The sequence below is a fragment of the Podarcis pityusensis genome (assembly GCF_964106645.2).
Source record: "Podarcis pityusensis genome assembly, chromosome: 1".
Classification (NCBI taxonomy): Eukaryota; Metazoa; Chordata; class Lepidosauria; order Squamata; family Lacertidae; genus Podarcis; species Podarcis pityusensis.
Window position 1 is genome coordinate 34239213 of NC_138028.1, and position 20994 is coordinate 34260206.

The 20994-nt window shown below is 42.3% G+C and overlaps 1 protein-coding gene across 1 annotated transcript in view; it reads right to left on the reverse strand.

Moving 5' to 3' along the window:
* Window positions 1-20900, reverse strand: part of PRORP (protein only RNase P catalytic subunit) — a 51236-nt gene extending 30336 nt beyond the window's left edge. Inside the window, exons 1-5 of the mRNA XM_080978334.1 lie at window positions 20758-20900; window positions 18019-19357; window positions 16514-16561; window positions 14327-14459; window positions 2717-2824 (exon numbers count right to left, since the gene is read on the reverse strand). Coding sequence (XP_080834460.1) covers window positions 2717-2824; window positions 14327-14459; window positions 16514-16561; window positions 18019-19007 — 1278 coding nt within the window. The 5' untranslated portion in view covers window positions 19008-19357; window positions 20758-20900. The remainder of the gene's footprint in view (window positions 1-2716; window positions 2825-14326; window positions 14460-16513; window positions 16562-18018; window positions 19358-20757) is intronic.
* Between the last annotated feature and the right edge of the window lie 94 nt (window positions 20901-20994).

Sequence of the window (20994 nt, forward strand, 5' to 3'; positions counted from 1 at the left end):
GTGCCCTTGGCAGGCGCCAGCCTGACCAACCCTAAGGTACGTCCCTAGTCTTGATGCCCAATGATCCTACTGCCAAAACTGAAACAAAGGTGAGGGAAACACCCTGGTAGGGTGTTTTTGCACATGGGGATGTATGCAACCAATCTTCTTCTTTTCTGGCGTTCACTCGCAGCCAAGTAAAATTGTCTTCCATAAACACGGTGTTTGGGTTTGGGATGGGTTTTTGGAAGGCACCTGTGCGTGAATTTGTTTTATGTGTGTAGATCAGTGCACGCTGACCAACGCACAGTCTTCGCAGTAAGGCTCTATTCCAATGATATGAGTAATCACAATGACCGGTAGATTCTTATCTGCTGCAGCCTTCATCCGCCTTCACAGCCGTTGTAACATACTGCTTGTTATCTTATAATAATAATAATAATAATAATAAAAAAATTATTTATATCCCGCCCTCCCCAGCCAAAGCCAGGCTCAGGGCGGCTAACAACAAACAAATAATCAAACAATCAAATAATCCAACATTCTAAAACATTTCATTATAAAAATTAATTAAAATCAAATTAATGGCAACCGTTAAGCAAAGTTCTGTGCAGGTTGCCAGAGGAGGGAGTCAGGCTGGGCCCTGACCAAAGGCCTGGTGGAACAACTCTGTCTTGCAGGCCTTGCGGAAAGATGTCAGGTCCCGCAGGGCCCTAGTCTCTTGTGACAGAGCGTTCCACCAGATGGGAGCCGCAGCCGAGAAAGCCCTGGCTCTAGTTGAGGCCAGCCTAACCTCTCTGAGGCCTGGGACCTTCAGGATGTTTTTATTTGCAGACCGTAGGTTCCTCTGTGGGGCATACCAGGAGAAACGGTCCCGTAGGTATGAGGGTCCTAGGCCGTATAGGGCTTTAAAGGTTAAAACCAGCACCTTAAACCTGATCCTGTACTCCACCGGGAGCCAGTGCAGCTGGTATAGTACCGGATGAATGTGATCTCGCAGCGAAGACCCCATAAGGAGTCTCACCGCGGCATTCTGCACCCGCTGGAGTTTCTGGGTCAGTCTCAAGGGCAGCCCCACGTAGAGCGAGTTACAATAATCCAGTCTGGAGGTGACCGTCGCGTGGATCACAGTGGCTAGGTCAGGGCGAGAGAGATAAGGGGCCAACTGCTTAGCTTGGCGGAGATGAAAAAATGCCGCCTTTGTTATAGCTGTAATCTGCGCCTCCATAGAGAGGGAGGTATCGAAGATTACACCCAAACTCTTAACGGACGGTGCTGGCACTAATTGCACCCCCGCAAGAGAAGGGAGTTGCCCCCCCAATCCCATATCGTCCCGTCCCAGCCAGAGGACCCCTGTCTTCGAAGGATCTTCCGCCTGTTCTGCCGTTGAGGACTTTTTGGATCATTCTTTGTCTAGCTCCTCCCCTTTGACCTTACCGCCTTGGGTGACCCTGCTGGGAGTACGAGTCTCCTGACGGCTTCACTCACAAGGGTCACAGGAACATGCAAGCCCATTCAACACAACAAGATGATGATCCAGCGAGTGAGTATGCAATCAATGACACAAACTGGCACATGTCTTGGATTTGCATTGACGTACTGCATGTTTCTATACTGGCTCACCACTGTTCCTCATATCAACTCTGAGCTTCTTCTCCTTACACCAGGGCTGAGCTGCCAGTTATCAGAAACCATACTGAGTTCTCACTGCACCTTCTGCAAAACTTGTTCAACTTACCAGTACACGACAACAAGTAAATCCCTGCTTCCACCAGCCAATAACATGTTAGTGACTTAGCCACAGATATGAAAAAACCAGGAAAGATACGTTACAGGGTTAAGGAGAGTAAAAGCAAGACCTTAGCATGGGCTGCCATTACACCATGTTTCTGATAAGGCTTTTGTGCACCACCACAGCCTCAGTTAATACTCCGCCAGATGCAAAAGCTATACGATTTCTGTCAAAAGCTGTCAAACAACCACAAGCTAAACAAGCAATTCCCATGGCAATTGATGTTTTAGTCCAAAGACTGTATGGAGCTAGAGGGACAGCATCCATTATGCAAAAAAAGTGGCAACAAGAACTCTAAACACTCATGATTTTAAAAAGGTACCTCACCTCTGAGGTGCTTCTTTTTTTTTGCGCCCAATCACTAACTAAACTGATGTCAAGAAGAGACCTTGAAGTCCTCCCATCCCAGTGGCTGCTTCTCATGACAGATTTCACACTAAACTTTGATTGTATGCATGGGGATACCTGCTGGAAGTGGCAATGATCAGCACAGTGCGCAAGTGGGCTGTGCCTATCTGGAAACACCTCGCTCACTCTTGTCTGCAGTCAATTCATTCTTCTCCAACAGGTCCTCATCCCTGGTATCAATTTAACATTTCCCTGAACATTTTACTTAGAATGGGGGTCCTCTATAAAGAATGGCGTAAGCATTCTGTGCATGGATTCTAACATGCTGGCCATGTCCAAGTTATCATATTTCAGCATAATAAGAGGGTGTGAAAGAGCCTTATGGCAGCAAATGCAGCCCCTTTCCCTGCTTCCTACACACTAGGAAGTAAACAAACAAACAAACCTTCAGTTAACTAGAGTTTCTCAGTTAAGACAAAATGAGAAACTATGGTCGATGGCTTGCTCCAGGAAAAGTCAGAATGTTAAACCATGATTTGAAGCAGTAAAATAGCTATTACACACACGCAGTTATTTAAGAGATAGAATGGTACTTACAGTTTGAGATGGAGTGGCTTTGTTGTAAACTCTGCTAACGTTGAGACCATCAATCACAATATCAAAAGGGGGACACTGATTCACGAATGTCTGAAATTCTTCAAGTTCCTAAAAAACCAGAAAAGAGAGAAGGTAAGAAGTTGAAAGAAAAGCAACAATGAAACATAACTGCCTTATTAGATACCCTGCTATTTTTGTTTTTTTCAACCAGATTTTATATATTCAATGAAAGAAAATAAATTGGTAATGGACACAGAATTCAGCAACCAAGCTATCTTTTATTGCTCTTTTTACTGCAGGTAAGTTTCTAGTCCTTATGCTTGCAATGATAAGCTTCAATGTATATGGGCAATATCTTATGAAGATTCAGAAGTCAGAAATTGAGAACTTCTACAGCCTGCATATTTATTTATCTATTTTTATTTATATATATTAATTTATATATCTAAGTCTATATTAAAAAACTGATAATTAATGTATGCTAATTTGCATATAAGTTTCAGAAATCCACTTTTCTTGGCACAATACAAGGATACCCGAGCACAGAATTGATTTTTTTTTTTAATTACTGAGTATACATTAGCCCCGACTCTAAACAGTTGATAGGAACATATCCTGGAAATTTTATTTTTTACACCTGCAGTAGCTACACAGCTTATTTGTTCTCTTTAGGCCTAAACGTAAGGTTTATGAACTAATTTCTGCCATATTTAGGATGGAGGTGCCAATCAAGCCTATCAAATCATTTTTAGAACTCCATGAAGTGGTACAGACATATCTGAAAAACTACTCTGAGCGATGTCACCAATCCACTTTGGGTTGAGTTATTCATGTGTGCTGTTTTAATCCATTACTTCCAGAGTTTGCAGAAATGAAACTGGGAAACTGTGGTTTTCCCAACCCTTCTCAATTCCTGGTAATCTGAGTAAAACCTCTCTCATAGCAAGTAGCAGCTGCCTCTCAGCGGGCAACCAAGAAACAACAACTTCCTCTACCAGTTCTTTTGCAGTCGCTGCAGAAGAAAGCACAATCCAAAATGAAAGCATAGAAAAAGGAACATCACACAGGGCCCATGGGCCGGAGGGTCTGGAGGCTGTGGAAATACAGGAGCACGTTTTGGGCTAGGTGTACTGCAGGACAGGGAAGCAGTAAAGTCAGAGGCCTGAACTTCATAGAGGAGTCTGAAGTAATTATCCAAACCTTTTGCTGTGCATAAATTATTTTAGTGAGCAAAATAGTACCAATGGTGCTCAACATGTAGTTAACAAGATGACCAAGCTATGCTGCACACCTAGGACAGAAAACCCCGAGCTCTTTTGGCTTCTCATTCAATTACCTGAAACAAAAGGACATTTTGATTTACACGCATGATTTTGAAGGGGAAAGTTCACCAGTGTGCAAAGAATCAAAGAACACAAAATGGACCGAGTGGGGGTAACAATACAATCCTATACATGTCTACTCAGAAGTAAACCCCAATGAATTCACTGGCACTGACTCCCAAGCAAGTGTATTTAAATTGCAGCCTATAGTTCTACTTTCAATCAGGTAGGATGCGGATGAAGTAAAACTACTGAAATCAACTGAGAATTGCAGGATGGCAAAGCAAACTGCTTGGGGTGGCTAGGATTTTCTTTTCATTTTTGCCCTACAACACAGCAACTAGCAGATCTTGAGAAAACCCAGTTCTCTCAGTCTTATCAAAAATACATGTGACAGTGCACTTTGTTCCAACGTTTGACATTAGTCACCGACGTTAGTCACTACCTCCACATTACATTTTTAAAACCTACATTTCGAATCCTGTTCTTGCTTCCTTTTTTTCAAAATACCTGACAGCAAGTTTTCTGGGAACTCCCTATTGCTTTTGTTACTCAAACTGCCTCTCAGGGGTTATTGCAGGTGCATTTCCCGAAATGAACCCTGTCAACTCACGCATATCACCAAAGCCTTCTAATTACCCTAGACACTTGTGCAGCACAAAAGGAAAGCAGAACTGACATGCTAATACTTTCTTTTTCCTTTTTTCCCTCAGGGGAATCTGCTACGGCTTGTTACCAATAAGTTTACACCTAGGGACTGTTAGGATATTTCCGTTCCACCTTAAAAGGGAGCAGGCTTTGAGAGTCACAGAGTCTACATATTTCCTGTTCACAGGATGTTTATGTTTTCTGTTGCTTTCGTTTCTCTCTGTGTCTGGAGACACTGATGCAGGCAGTCATGTTTTCTTTGTTCTGATCAACGCTGAATAAAACTTGTAAATAATGCTCTCCTGAGTGCAACTTTGGCTGTGCATTATCTGCTGATAGAGAGTGTGCATCGGCTCTAGATGTTGGGCTATTTCTGGAGCTCATGTCACTAATTACTGATACTGCGTGACTACGGGAGATCGATGGATCGTCCGGAGACGGCTTGGGGCCATGATGGACTTTGTCTCCCTGGCAGTATCCCAACAGGGACAAGCCCTGCGGATGCACCATAAACACTTCCCATTCTGACCCCAATAGTATTGCCAACCATTCTACCAAAAAATATCTAATCAGTCAGTGTTTGCAAGTTTCTCGCTCTTGCACCAGCTGTAACCCTGTACAGAATTTTCCCCATCAGTGCCACTTCTGAGACATATGAAAACCACTTCCCCTATAAACTCTGCTACTAGCTCAGATCATCTGAGTGGGCCTATTCCCAAGTTTCTCAAACTATACAACCTCAAGTATGAGAACCTGGCCTTTTCTCTTTTGGTTGGTTGGTTGTGGCCCCCTCATTATGGCCTGCTAAGGCTTGCTTAATTCGGAGGATTTCCATGAGCCAATTGGCTTTTATATGCTCTGCTTTGCACCTTTCATATTTTTTTAAATCAGTACTGATTTTAGTTATGTTGGAAATGCTGCATGTCCATGCTGGTTTTTATGTAGGATTATATTACATGCAAGAGTGTCGTCTGTAAAAGGGCCTTTGCAAACTTATAACATGAACGCATCAATAATATAATTACTTTGCCAGCTTTCTAAACTGCCTCTCGTGAAAGGCCAAGAGGAGGTCACATGGGGACCACAAAAGGGGAGAGTGAGACGAAGAAGGCAATTGGGTAGGAACCTGGGTATGCTATGAGCAGAAAAAATGAACTAAAAATGGAGTTTGTGGTATGCAAGGTGAGGTGACAGCTCCGTGTGGGGAAAGATAGCTGTCAGGAGGTTAAGTGATGTATTGTTCCAAAATGACAACCCAAAAATGAAAGGAAGACTCCCAGATACTTTAGCTACCTGGACAGCATTTTCATTCAGTTTGCAAAGCTAGTTTAAAAGTGCTTAAGAACCAACAAGACATGAAGGCACTGCTGCTTCCCAGCAACCATTCAGAAGGATGTGGCCTTGGATCCTGGAAGTGGCATATTATAGCCATCATGACCAGCAGCTGTTAAGGATGTGATGCAATGTGAAGTGGAATCCAACAGATTTAGGCCTTTAAAAGTTTCCCTATGAATACAGCATCGAAGAATGATTTTTTTTACAGGCTCAATCTCTTGGTAGAAATATTTTGGCACATCCTTCAGAAGCAGGAAATTAAATTTTTCTGTGAACTTTTTCTCTCTCCAAACACCACTCAACCAAATTAGACTGAAATTAATTAAGTGAAATGAAATTAGAGCTTAAGCCGAACAATGAGATGAGAAGGGGGGTGGGGTGGAAATAGAATTGAGTTAATGAATCATTAAACTGTCACTGCAGCTCTTTGGCTAACTAACAAATGGCTGAAAGGCGATAATTAGCTACCATTACAGTCAAATTCATCTAGTTATTTCCTTCTTGTGATAAGTAATAGGGCTGAATGAGTCGCTTTGAAGAGTCAGTTGACCACAGGTGTGCATTGGTGCCATGGACTTCCACTAAGAGTAGCAAGTAGACAACAAATATCCGGAAAGGTCAGGACTTCCGGGGTGGCGCCATCGGCAATGGCGGACTCCCTCTGAACTGGAGGGACTAGCTCCGCGGGAAACGGGTCTTCTCCGCTACGGCGAAGTGGGGACCCTTTTAAAAATCACAGGCGGATGAAGCCTGTGACCATGGGACTCGGCAGGCACCTTTAGCGCCCCCCCAACTCGCTAAGGAACCCACTAACGGGCTCCAAAGTGAAGAGGGGGAAGTGGCGCGGTGCTGTGAGTCAACTGCTATTTCCGTGGAGCGAAGCTGCATAGCCGTTGCCGGAGAGCGCTGCCTTTTTCCTGGGACAATTTGGACTCAAAAATAAGCACCCGTGAGTACTTAGACTTTGAACAACTGGACATTAAATGGGGACTTGCGAGCAGAAAGGAATTGGATCTTAAAAATTTATTTCAATTTGGTACGGAACAGGAAGGTCTAAACAGGAAGTCAGCCTTCCGTTCTTCTGTAGACAGAATAAAGCAAAGACAACGTAAACTAGAGCTCAGAAAATCGCCTTTAAAGGATTGGATTTCATCATTTAAAATTGTGGAACCCCCCTTCGACAGCAGGAGAAGAAGGGGGATCTTTTTTGGACTGTTTAAAGTGAGTTTAAAGTAAAGCAACTTTCCTCCGTCCTGATCCTGGAGCGGGGTGTCAGGACTGACGTTTGAAGTTCATTGACCAGAGACAAACGTTTTTGACAGATAGCTAAAAGAAGAGAAACATAGTGATTCCACTGTTTCCCTTTGCATTTCAAAGGAACAAATATTGACAAAGTATCTCAAAAAGGGAAACTTTGTTGCAAGATCAAATAGAAGTTTTCCCCCTAGAGGGAGACTGTGAAACTGTAACCAACTCCAGGGAGCCGGCAGCTGTTTACAGATTACAATCGTGGGAATAGGCATTTGACCTTGCAGGACAATGTATTCAGAAGTTTGTTGTGTGCTTTCTACAAAACAAATGCCCTACTGGAACAGTTACATGAGAAGGTGAATTTGATGACGACTTCGACTAGAAATTTTGAACAGGAAGTGGGAAATTTTGAACAGACAGTGGGAAAATATGTGGAGCCCACCCAGGAATTAAATCAGGAGTGTGTCCTGACAGAACAGGCCCAACAGGAATATGAGTTTTCGGACTTGACAAATGAACTTGGAAAAAGCCAGATTTGGAAAGGAAAAGTTTGGTTTGGCTTGGAAATGGGGGGCTGGATTGACCCCCCTATGCTGGGATGTTTGGACTTTTCAAATCTGGCAATGGGCCGTGAGATGTTTGGGATTGTGGGGGCTCTTAATTTTGGAAGGTCTTTGAAACATGCTTTTAAATACCATATGGAATTCAGTGCTGAATATGGAAAAGGGGCTGATCTGTCGAGAAGGGTTAAAAATATTGCCAAGCTGGAGTTACCACGAGCAGGAGACAAGGGAAAATACAGTTACAAATATGAAGAAGAGCTGCGGAAGGGACATGGAAGAGACTTGAGGGCCTTGGATATAAGGTTGCCAGGTTAATGGGCCAGATCGATGGGATAATAAGGACTGACAAAACCCGGAACCAGGAGGAAGGGACGTTGGATGAAGATTGGATCTGTTTGTATTTCTTTTTTCTACCATTAGAACTGTTTTATAAAATTGATGAATGTTAGAAAAATGTTGGAATGAAATTACTCGGCTTTAGTAAAGATGTTTAAAGAATTATGAAAAAATATTATGGTTATGAGAAGTTGGTAAGGATAAGATTTAAGTTTTAAGCTTTAAGGTTTATTTTCTTATAGAAAGAAAGATAAGATTAAAACTGTTTAGGGTAATGTAATGACAGAATATTATGAAATATGGAAAGGATTTGCTGGGATAATTAATAACTAGGATACAAAGAAAGGGAGGAGGAGGAGGTCAAAGAAAGAAGGTAATGACAGTTGAGGATTCGAGAATAATGAATTTGTTTTTAAATGTTATTAAATTGTTTGTGGTGTATTTTTGTTTTTTTATGTCTTTTTCTCTTATTTTTGAATTTGTATTCGTAGGGTTGGAAGGGGTTTGTTTTTTCTTTCTTTATCTACTTTGTTAACTATTTTTATTTTGTATTTTCTTCTGCTTTTATTTTATTTCGTAACACTTTGAAAATTTCAATAAATATTTTATTAAAAAAATATATATCCAGAAAGGTCAGTGATTAAGTCATGATTCCAGCTGTCTACCTGGAAACTCTGCTTGCTGGTCTCAGTCGGATTCTGTTGAGCTCAGAGGAAGCGAGAGAGCGTACAGCAGTGGTATCTCTGATGTCTTTACCGATGCTTCTCTAACGCACATGGTGGCAGAAAAGAAGGATTCCACAGGCGACAATCATCCATTCATTTACATTTGGTTTCACAAACTGGTTTCAGAAAGAAAAATACCTGAGTCGGATCACTGTGTGACTGATTCAGGAGGGGAATGCCAGCCATGTGTCTTCAATGACTCACTGTGGCTTCATAAGAAAGGGCCTCGTGTACATCCACCTGATCACAAACGCGATCACCTCACTGAGTACGAAAAATTAGTAACCAACCACTCCATAACGGCGTCCATAAAACTACTTATCCTCTCAAGCCCAGGAAGAGCCAGCAGCCTTCTCTGCCATAATGGAAACAGTAATTTATACGTTTCTTGAGATATGGGAATTGAAGTTGCATTTCAGGGAGCTAGTATTCTAGGGGTTTTTTTACATCAATGTTTCTTTGAAACAAGGGTTTTAATTCATTTTCTACAGTAAGCATGCACATCAGTTCCCAGCAGCAGGAAGATTTAGAAATTATGTTACACAGGAACTGAAAAATTCAGTCTTAAATGGATACCACGCTAATTCCTGAACAGCTCAGTGAAGTTTCCCCTGTTGTCCAGCATTCTTTACGTCTTTTAATAAGCCTACAATCAGGATGTTATTTCAGTTAAAAGGCCCTGTGCTGTAGCAAATACTGCTTTTCCTATTAAAATAAGTTAAAATTAGGAGCAAAGTCACTGACACAACCCCTTGAGACTGCAGGCATCTCAGTCACTACATTATAACATATAATTTGGGCAAGGATAAGTGCAAATATGTCTTTAAAATAATAATAAAACATTAACGGAACAGATGCCTTCTCTATCTACATCTGATTTCAGGCAGCTGCTGCAAGAGCTATTATTAGTGAGAAATGGAATCTCCCCAAACATCCAATACTTGCCTCAAAACAAACATTCTATTATCAAGGCTAAGACTAGAGCTGTTCCCACAACAAATCCCTTCCAGAAAAGCCCCAGCTTTGTGCTAAAAACTCCGGCCATTTCTAACCATGGTAAATTCCCAAAATTTGTAGCATAAGCCAAATAATTACTCAAAATAATGATTCACTTTTAGCAATCATCAAATTATAGAATCATAGAGTTGACAGGGACCCCAAGGATCAACCCACCAACATAACATACCCATAGATTCTCTCCCTTTAGTGGCCTGCTAATTATAGATGAACGTGCATAAGAACAGTCCTACTGACCCAGACAAAAGGCTGATCTAGTCCAGCATTTCACTCCCAACAGTGGCCAGTCATATCCTCCTGGAAATGGACGGTTGAGTCCAGTCAAAGGTGATTATGGGGTGCTTTTCAGGCCAAGGGAGCTGGCATTTGTCCACAGACAGCTTTCCGGGTCATGTGGACAACATGACTAAACTGCTTCTGGTGCAATGGAAGACCGTGACAAGTGCCAGAGGGCACGGAAACGCCATTTACCTTCCTGCCACAGCGGTTCCTATTTATCTACTTGCACTAGTGTGCTTTCAAAATGCTAGATTGGCAGAAGCCGGGGCAGAGCAATGGGAGCTCATCCCATGACATGGATTCAAACCTCAGTGGTTTAGACCACAGTGCCACCCATGTCCATACATATACAGTGGTACCTCGGGTTAAGTACTTAATTTGTTCCGGAGGTCCGTTCTTAACCTGAAATTGTTCTTAACCTGAAGCACTACTTTAGCTAATGGGGCCTCCAGCTGCTGCTGCGCTGCCGCCACGCGATTTCTGTTCTCATCCTGAAGCAAAGTTCTTAACCCGAGGTACTATTTCTGGGTTAGCGGAGTCTGAAACCTGAAGCGTATGTAACCCGAGGTACCACTGTACGTATACATATACATATACATATACATATACATATACATATACATATACACCCCCCTTTCTTTCAGGCAGATTGATTGATTGATTTAAATTTTCAATCTTGCCTAGCTTTCCAAAGAAACTCAAGGTGGCTAACAATTAAAATAGCAAAAACAATCCCTGACTCAAAATCAATCACAATGTCAATGTATTACCATAAAACTAAATACAAATTCAACAATTCCAAACTCTTGTCAAAATAAAACACAAAGCGAACAAATGAGTGCAGCTTAGGCCCTTTTAAAAAAGCTGCATCTTTAGGAATGGCTTGTAGCACTATAAGGATAGGTCCTGACACATTGTGCCTGGCAAGACTTTTCATAGGGTGGCTAAAGGTAAAAAGGCAAAGGACTCCTGGATGATTAAGTCCAGTCGAATTCGACTTTGGGGTGCAGCGCTCACCTCCCCCCTAATCCTAGTTAATACCAGCCTTGCCCAACAAGTTCAAGGGATCTGGAGTAGGCCCTCAAATTATGACAATAGCATATCAAGAGAAACATACAGAAGACTTTAAAGTACAGTGGTCCCTCAGGTTAAGTACTTAATTCGTTCTGGAGGTCCGTTCTTAACCTGAAGACCACTTTAGCTAATGGGGCCTCCAGCTGCCGCCGGAGCACGATTTCTGTTCTCATCCTGAAGCAAAGTTCTTAACCCAAGGTACTATTTCTGGGTTAGCGGAGTCTGTAACCTGAAGCATCTGTAACCTGAAGCATATGTAACCCGAGGTACCACTGTACCAAGGTTAAACTGTTAAGGGCTTAAAGAGTTAACATCAACAGAAAGGTCTGACAGAAAAAATAGCCCCGTAACCAGCATCAACATTAGTCAATCTATTCTTGGCCACTGCAGCAAAATAACTTTCCTTATCAAACACCTCCAACCCCCTAAAACCCTATCATTTCCTGTTCCTGAACATGTGAGGAACAGGTCAGGAAATGAAGAGGCTCTTGGGATTTTGAGACAGACATGTTTAACACAAAAACATGTGTGTTTTTCTGTGACTGATAGCTGAAAAACTGTTAAGTGGTACATACAGAGGAGCTGCACAATTGCATACACTCTCATTTGTACAGTAAAACACACGATTAATGGAAATAATGATGACTGCATTTGGAAACAATGCTGGCCATGAAACACAGTTAGCAAAATTAGGTTGTACATGCCCTGCATGATGGTGACCACACACTTTGAGCACTTTGCTCCTCTCTTCCTGGACTAGGGAAAAACCAATCAAACGGCTAATTCTGTGTTACAGCCAAACCAGTACTTGTGGTTTGTTTCTCCCCAACAAACCATGTTCGGGAGGCCTGGGCTGAATTCAAAAGTTAAATCCAACTATGGATTTCCCCACGTCCGGTCCCAAACACACCTCCTCATTATTTCTGATAAAAGCCCCACTAGGGAAGCCACTGTTATTAGCCAACACGGCACAAAGTGAACTTAAACAGAGATTTAAAAAAGAAAAAGAATTTGCCTAAGGCTGTCAAGATTATTTCATGGACGAGGCACAATTTGAACTGGGAGTTTGCTCAGCCCATAGTTGGTACTAACATAGGAAGCAGCCTCATTGAACTACGTTGCTACAACTAGTTTAAAGAGCAGCAAATTCCCTACATCAGAAATACAGTCGTACCTCAGAAGTCAAACGGAATCCGTTCCGGAAGTCCATTCAACTTCCAAAACATTCGGAAACCAAAGCGCGGCTCCTGCAGCCAATTGGAAGCCACGGAAGCCCCATTGGACATTCAAGCTTCCAAAAGAACGTTCAAAAACCAGAACGCTCATTTCCAGTTTTTGATCGTTTGGGAGCCGGAACGTTGAACTCCCAAGGCATTCGGGAGCCGAGGTACAACTGTAACAGCATATTTCACAGTAGAAGGATTCCTACTTTACAAATCAAAGCATTACTGTGCTGTTCCTTTTGTAGAAGAGTCAAGAATTTGTAAACGGCACAACTCCATTAATGTGATCGTGAAAGAAATGCCCTGATCCATTAGTAACTGATACTTTAAAGGGTGGGGCAGAAGAAAGGGAAATAATACAAGTTATGCATCTTCCACAATCTCTGATCTCCGTTAATATTTTTTGTCTCTAGCGTCATATCCAAGATGTAACACGAGCGCCATCCAGTGGCCCGTTTACATTCCAAGGAGGCAAACAATACAAGTATTTGAATTATTAATTCTAGAGATGGTGCTTTTAACATGGCATAATTTCTAAACTGTGGCATGATTTATTAAAAATGGAACAAACGAATACATGGGCAGAAGCAGACTCATCACAAGCAAGATGGAAATGCCTGCTCACAGAGGACCTATAAATAGGTCCAGATTAATGACACAACATGCCTCAATCTAGTGTTGCAATATGTATACATTTTTCAATAGTTTTGTTTACAGCTTAAGGATTTATGATGCTAAAAGTAGATACCAGTCCAAAGGAAAGGGCCTCAAATATGTATGTACCGTGGGTGCCAGCTTAAAAACATCTAATCTGGCGGCCACCAATGATTCACATGCTAATGATGTAGCTTATATATAAAATGTTCTTTATTCTGTTATTCTGAATTAGTCATAAATTAAGCACAACCTTTGAGGACTATTTTTATATTATTCGTGCTTTGGTCCCATGGCTTGCTATTGCAACAATTAGGTAGAATGGGACCTATCAAGAGCTACATAAACAAAATACTGTATTTTTCGGTCTATAATACGCACTTTTCCTCTCCTAAAAAGTAAGGGAAAACATGTGTGCGTCTTATGGAGCAAATGCAGGCGGGAGGCTCTGCTCAGCGTTCCCTTTAAAGAGCCGCGTGGAGCATGTGTGCAGCTCTTCGCAGCTTTTCCCAGAGGAGGGAGAAGGGCTGCCCTCTAGCTGTTCTAGCTTCACGTGAAGCCTCTGCAGGGCACAGGAAGCCTTCATCCCCATACCCTGTGGAGGCTTCGCGCGGCAAAGCTAGAACAGCTAGAGGGAGCGCTGCGCAGCTTAGCCGCGCGAAGCCTCCGCAGGGCAGCGGGGAGCCTTCATCCCGCTGGCCTGTGGAGGCTTCGCATGGCTATCCCTGGCTTTTGCAGAAGGTGGGGGAAGGGACAGAGTGCACGGCTCTGTCCCTTCCCCCACCTCCCGCAAAAGCCCGGGATAGCCGCGCTCCCTTTAAAGAGCGTGCGGCTCTTGCGGGAGATGGGGGGAAAGCCAGGAGGGCAAGAAGGATCAGTGCGCACCGATCCCACTTGCTCTCCTGGCTTCAGGGATAGCCCCGCAAAACCTCCTGAGCAAAGATGGAGGAGCGCTCCCTCTTAGCTCAGGATGCTTTGCGTTGCTTTCTTATTTCTTGTTTTCCTCCCCTAAAAACTAGGTGCATCTTATGGTCTGGCGCATCTAATAGAGCAAAAAATACGGTACTTTTAAAAAACATGCTGTTCTGCCAGTGTGGCGGCAGCATTACAGCAGGCTTATAGGCAAATACATCATTTCTTATAAGCAAATCAGTATAAAAATATTGGTTTCCTTGCAACTCACCTGGGGGGTTGTTTTCCTAAATGTATCAGTCCCTTGTATCACATCCTTTATTATTCTTTCCTTGAGAGTGTTGTATTCTTCTGGACTCAGGTTAATACTTTCCAAGGACTGATTACAAGATGGGCACTGCCCACTGCAACATCAATCAAGCCACAGACAGTTATCAGCAGCTTATAAAATTATCTGCAAAGTAAACCTGATTTTCCTTCAAACAATGATTGAAGAAAAATGTTATATACCAAAAAATTTGCAAAAAACGTAAAATTAAAAGGTGCATTTATTCATGTCTTGATTCAAAACTTGCAGGACCATGTTGGATCCTTGTTTAGATGTAATGCTGAGCTATGGTTTAGTACAAAGGTCTCTTAGTGTTGATAGACTACAGCTCATTATCCCTGCCCATGGACCATGCTATCTAGGGCTGATAGGAGTAGGAGTCCTAAAACATCTCCAGGACCACAGGTTCCCCACTACGGCAATAGACTGTGGTTAAGACCACAGGTGTCTAAGTTCAGAAATAATACTAATTTGTGGCTGAAAATAGAAATGAAAACACCAAATGTCATCCTCACAGGTGTGCTAGATGAGGAGAGGAGGAAGCACATGAGCCTAAGGCTTGTTCAGGTAAGCTAAACCATGGTTACACACACAAAAAAGGCCACACACTGCCTTGCCCAACAGTTAGATGGAGTATATAAAAATGAAGATTTTACGATTATAGAGTTCATTTATTCATCACACCTCCTGTTAGCACATATTGCTGTGGCACCAAGCCATACATGCAGTTTCTATTGAACTAAAGCTTTAAAAATCTAGACCAGGACTTCCCAAACTTGGGTCTCCAGCAGTTTGGGGACTACAGTTCCCATCATCCCTGACCACTTGTCCTGCTAGCTAGGGATGATGGGAGTTGTAGTCCAAAAACAGGTGGAGATCCAAGTTTGGGAACCTTTTTTGGGATGGGGTGGGGTGGAAGAATGACCAGAATAGCAAAAATAAGGGAATGGCAGAGGTATACAAAACTATAGGACACTATAAGGCAGGATGGTGAACCTTTTTTTGACTGTTGGGGCTACATCACCCAGAGTGTAGCAAATAACACACACAGAGGCTTTTCTCTCCACAAACCGCTCAGCTAATTTATGCAGGAATTGTAATGGTATTTTATTCCCCACTACAGTCCTGGGCAGAGGAGTTTGAAACCAGTGCCGTGAGGGGAGGAAAGCAGTGTCTTCTCCATTGTTCAGGTGACTGAACTCAAGAATGATGGGGTATGATTTTACCTGTCACCACAGACTGAGGACCAGAAAACAACTGAAACCTCCATATACTATGTAATGCATGAAGATGTCTGCCACTGTATGTAGTTTACAGCAGTTGGAAAATGTTCTTTTGATTTTTCCTTTACAGCAATGTATTCTTCTCTAATACCTTTACTTTGTCTCCACTTCTACTCCTATTACACACTGCTATTTTCACTCACTTGACAGCAGGAATCCTCAGGACATTCAATAATTAAACATATCATAAAATAATTGTAACAATTTAACCTTTTATTTTGGTGGTTACTGAACTTACACATTTCTGTGTGATTTCACCATTCAATTTAAAGAACAATCCTATACAGGTCTTTTCAGAATTAAGTCTCATTGAATTAAATGAGATTTACTCTCACGTAACTGGGTACAGGATTGCATCATTACCATCATCATTTATTATATCCCAACCATGTGACTAGGTTTCCCCAGCCACTCTGGGCAGCTCTCAACAGAATATTAATAATAATAATAATAACAATAACAATAATGTGATAAAATATCTAACATTAAAAACTTCTCTAAACAGAGCTGCCTTCAGATCTCTTCTAAAAGTCAGATAGTATTTTATTTCCTTGACATCTGATGGGAGGGCGTTTCACAGGGTGGGTGCCACTACTGAGAAGGCCCTCTGCCTGGTTCCTTGTAACCTCACTTCTCTCCAGAAGGTCCTCGGAGCTGGACCTCAGTGTTCGGGCGGAACAATGGGGGTGGAGCAACCACTAAATTGCCCTGTACAAATTTATATATGCACAAATTGTCAGAAACAATTAAAAAAAAAACACTTTAAGCCAGGGCTGAAAATCTTTGATCAAAGTAATGATAAGCAAAATTATTAAATAGCGCTTCAAGATTTTAAAAAAATGTTTACCTATGTTTGATGGTAGTTAAGCTTCCTTTCCAGTTTTCTCCTGGAATACTACAAAAAATTGCACAAAAATTAGAATATATTATAAATTTAATCACAGTCCAAAAGATGCACCTCTTGTGACTAGTTCCAAACTAAGGCAACAATTCTATGCATACTTACTTGTCAGTAAAGTATTTTGAACATTTGGGACTATTAAAGAACATGGTCTTAATTAAGAGCCATCTGCCTCAAGGGAAGGCAGAAGAAAGCAAGGCCAGGGAGCTTCTTCCACCAGCTACCTGTCAGCTAGAGACAATTGTCACTCTACATTTTAGAGCATTTATTTATTTTACTATTTTAAAATTGTAAACTACGTTGGGTGCTTTGGCAGAAAGGTGGTGTGCAAATGCAATAAATAAGCAAGCAAGCACATATATGATCAAATGCATTATCTGCAATTTGATGCACGTTTACTCGTGGATAAAACCCATCAATTCTGCAAATTCTGAGCAAACATACCTAGGAGTATGCCAGACTTAACTAAAGGTAAAGGTTACATGTCCACAAAAGCTTGAAAATATCATTTAACATCTGCCTATTCAGTACGTACGTATTCTGAAGGCAGGACTTTTGCAAAAGGTTGTAGATGTTATTTAACCTGTGCAAGGGTGTCAACAGGCTGCAACAAAAAATATTTTAAAGTGGCTATGTCCAATGGCATTCTTTAATACGCACGAGGGAGTGCAGGTAGAGATCCAGAGGAACCAGAAAGTGGATCCAAGGGATGTGAAATGTGGTAGGTTGTTGAAATACCTCCTTGTATTGTTGAGAAAAATAAGGAGGAAGTGATTAACACAGCGGGTCAGCTTATGTTGTACAGGCATGCGAGTTAGAAAGTAGCACACCCTTTTCATTAGTGAGTGTTTTGCTCACCTCCACAGGGAACCTTGCCTTGCAAAAAAAATACGATTAGCCACATCTCTAAGTTCGCTGTAACTAATACCAGATAGGTAAAGGTAAAGGGACCCCTGACCATTAGGTCCAATTGTGGCCGACTCTGGGGTTGCGGCACTCATCTCACTTTATTGGCCAAGGGAGCCGGCGTACAGCTTCCGGGTCATGTGGCCAGCATGACTAAGCCGCTTCTGGCGAACCAGAGCAGCGCACGGAAACGCCGTTTACCTTCCCGCCGGAGTGGTACCTATTTATCTACTTGCACTTTGACGTGCTTTCGAACTGCTAGGTTGGCAGGAGCAGGGACCGAGCAACAGCTCACCCCGTCACGGGGATTCGAACCGCTGACCTTCTGATCGGCAAGTCCTAGGCTCTGTGGTTTAACCCACAGCGCAGATACACAGACACAAAATTAGGAGACCTGGCATGCATTTACAACTAACAATAAACAAAACCAAAGGTTAACAGTTGCTTAGAGTGATCAGATTCTGAAGCTTGTATGATTTGAAATTGTCTCCAGGCAAGTCTGGCTGAATCAGATCAGCCAGTTACCTGCAACAGGACAAACTTACCTTTCAAACCACTGCTTTATGCTCTGCATTAAAGCTTCCCCAGGATATACTTGATTATCTCTTAAGTAGGAGAGGATGTGCATGAGTTCAGTTTTCAAAATGTCATCCTTCACACTTCTGCCAGTGTCGAAGAAAATCTGTAAGGTATCCAGGTTTGGCACCAGGTCCTTAGCTAGCATCTCATGAAACAGTTCGCATGCAAGATTTATTTCCCGGTTAAGAAGGGCCCCCCTGATGCAGTCTCCATAGTTTGATTTTGAAGGGGTCATGACTTTTTTTAACTCCTCCAGAAGCGACAAGGCCTCCCTCCAGCGTGGTGTACCACTCAGACCTCTGATGAGAAGACCATAACCCGATGTTTCTAAAGTCTTAAATCTGGCTTTCAGAATGTCATGGACATCGTAAATCTCCTCCGTGCTCTCCTGAGAGACACACAGGCACAAGTACTTCAGCAAAATACTGTATTGAATATCTCCCTCTCGATTAGCCACTGCAGCCAACAAGGATTTGGCCACATCGATGGGACTGTTGCAAGCTATCATTTGCTCAAACATAAGCAGTTCAAACTTTCTCAGCCCCTCAAATTGTCCCTTCAGCTCTTCCCATTCGCCAGCACTCAAAGGTTTTTCTGGAGGATGAAGTGTTATCCGCCTTGAAAGGATGGAACGCTCTGAATCTTCAATGGCTTCACGGGGCCCTGATCTCCTCTTCGATGCTCCAGCAGCAAACAGGTTGAAAGGGCGTGGAGAAGAATAGTCTTTCCCCACTCTGGTCTCCCTTATACCTTCACCTTTACCTTTAAAACTCAATGTGGTAGTTCCTGGACGAATTCTGGGATCCACTGGTTTTGCACACTGATATGACGAGGTGAAAATGAAGCACCCCAAGACAGTGGGCATCTGCTGATGCTTCGGCATGGGATGAAACATGTGACTTTTCTTCAGTAACTTCAGTAGCCCCAAGCTGCTTGTTTGGTGAAAAAATACCATGATGTAAAAAAATAATGACACCGATGGAGAGAGGATAAATTCCTGAAGGAACAGCCCAGTTATGTAGTTTGTGGAGTATTAAAACCCTTATCAAAACTGAGAAACGTGGGGTGGGATGGGATAGGATAGAAGTGAGTAGTCAATTTAGGTGTTTCAGTAAACTGAATCAGGCTTCATGTAGTCTTCAGAAAGAGATGGTGTAAGCTCATTTCAAAGTGAGAGCATCCCTTTCCCCAAATGTAAAAAAGAAAAAGAAAAATAGCTTGATATCAACCCATCTTTGATGTTCTTTCAGTTGCTATATCTACACACTGAAGCAATAAGCACAATGTGAGATTTTCATTCAAATCCTGTCAAGAAACATAAAAGCAAATAAGAAGAACAAAAAAATCAATACCCCTCCAAAATGATACAATATACACAATTGCAACTTCTGACCAAAATTCCTCCTATCTACTAGTGTTTCTTTTTCTCAATCCCTAAATAGAAAACTCCTTTTCTTCTACTTTCTGCAGCTTCCAACCATCCTCTACAAAGGTCTTTAACTGGCATGGAAAATTAGAAGAATTGTGTAACTGGCATGAAGGAATTGCCTATCTTTACCTTAAAGGCAACTCAATCAGGGTTAACACAAAAGTTATGTTTCCAACACAATCCTACTTTCGAGTGGTTTGGCATTATTTTTCACCCTTAAGATACTGTAGCTAAGTTGCAGACACCACACCTCAGGCTTGTGTAACCCTGCTCTCCCCTCTCTTCGCACATGGCCATGATCATAAGCATCCACTTCTGTTTTCAACCACACTTTGTTATTTTGTCGGAACAGGGTAATGTTTTTACCATGGTTCATTCAAACAAACCAGGATCATAAACCATGGTTTGATTTGGGTATATGTGAACAAACCATAGTTTAAACTAATAAAATTTGCTCCAGTTTGAACAAAACAACAAACTGCTATTCAAAACCAAACCAGAGGCTCCTGATCTCCTCACAGTTATGCTGCAGGAGGAAATGAGAGGGCATTAGTTCGTTCACATAGCACTAAACCATGTTTATGTCTGAATGTAGTGTGTCTGCTGTCACGCTTGTCCCCAAGCCACCAAGGTCCACAAGCTTAATTTCCTGCTATGGAGTTTTACTGTTACACAAAGCCATGATGAAAGAACACAGGTGGCTACATTTCTGACTTATGGTAAAGGGAAGAGCTCAGATGTACCAGAAGGTGAAAAGACTTGAGATGTACTACTACTTATACTGACCACTGTTGTAAGAAAAAAGCAGAAACACACAGCCGATCCAATACTGTATCTATTTTCTCCTATGTACAGAAATTTCATGAATAGCAGCAACTGCAATCTCCATCCTCTGTTCCTCACAAGAAACAGCTGGATGCTTCTGTTTTTATTTGTCTTTAAAAAGATGGGGAACTAATGCACATTGGGAGGGGAAAATCCGTGATATAAATACAGTATTAAATCACAGGGCTTAGCCCTACTTTTGCCTTCCCCTTCAATAGTTGTGGCAAGACAGAACTGAAATAAAATGCTCAGTGTAAACAGCCAAACACATTATTACCGCAAGCCACGACAACTCCCAAGCTGCAGTAGAGTGGAAGCTCTAGTCTAGGCACCCGAGATAACTAAGCACATGGCATGCTGGGAATTGTAGTCTATGTGAGCCGCAAACCCTCTGCACCGCCTCCCGCAGCCGCTTCTTAAAGACACTACCGGCCCTTTCCATTCAACCGACCTAGTTACGTGATCAACGCGGCCCTTCTTCATCGCACGGAAGGCATTAACTCAGCATGGCAGACCTATCTCTGGTCAAGAAAACGCCATGCAGGGGCAAGCGCAGCAGTAGCTCTCTCAAGCTTTTTTTCCTCAGAGCCTTCAGCCAATTGGAGTGCTGCATTGAGGTCGGCTGACGAGCACGCGGGTCTCCAGGACTCAATTAACGACGAGAGCTTGCGGTAGCCATGTTACTTAA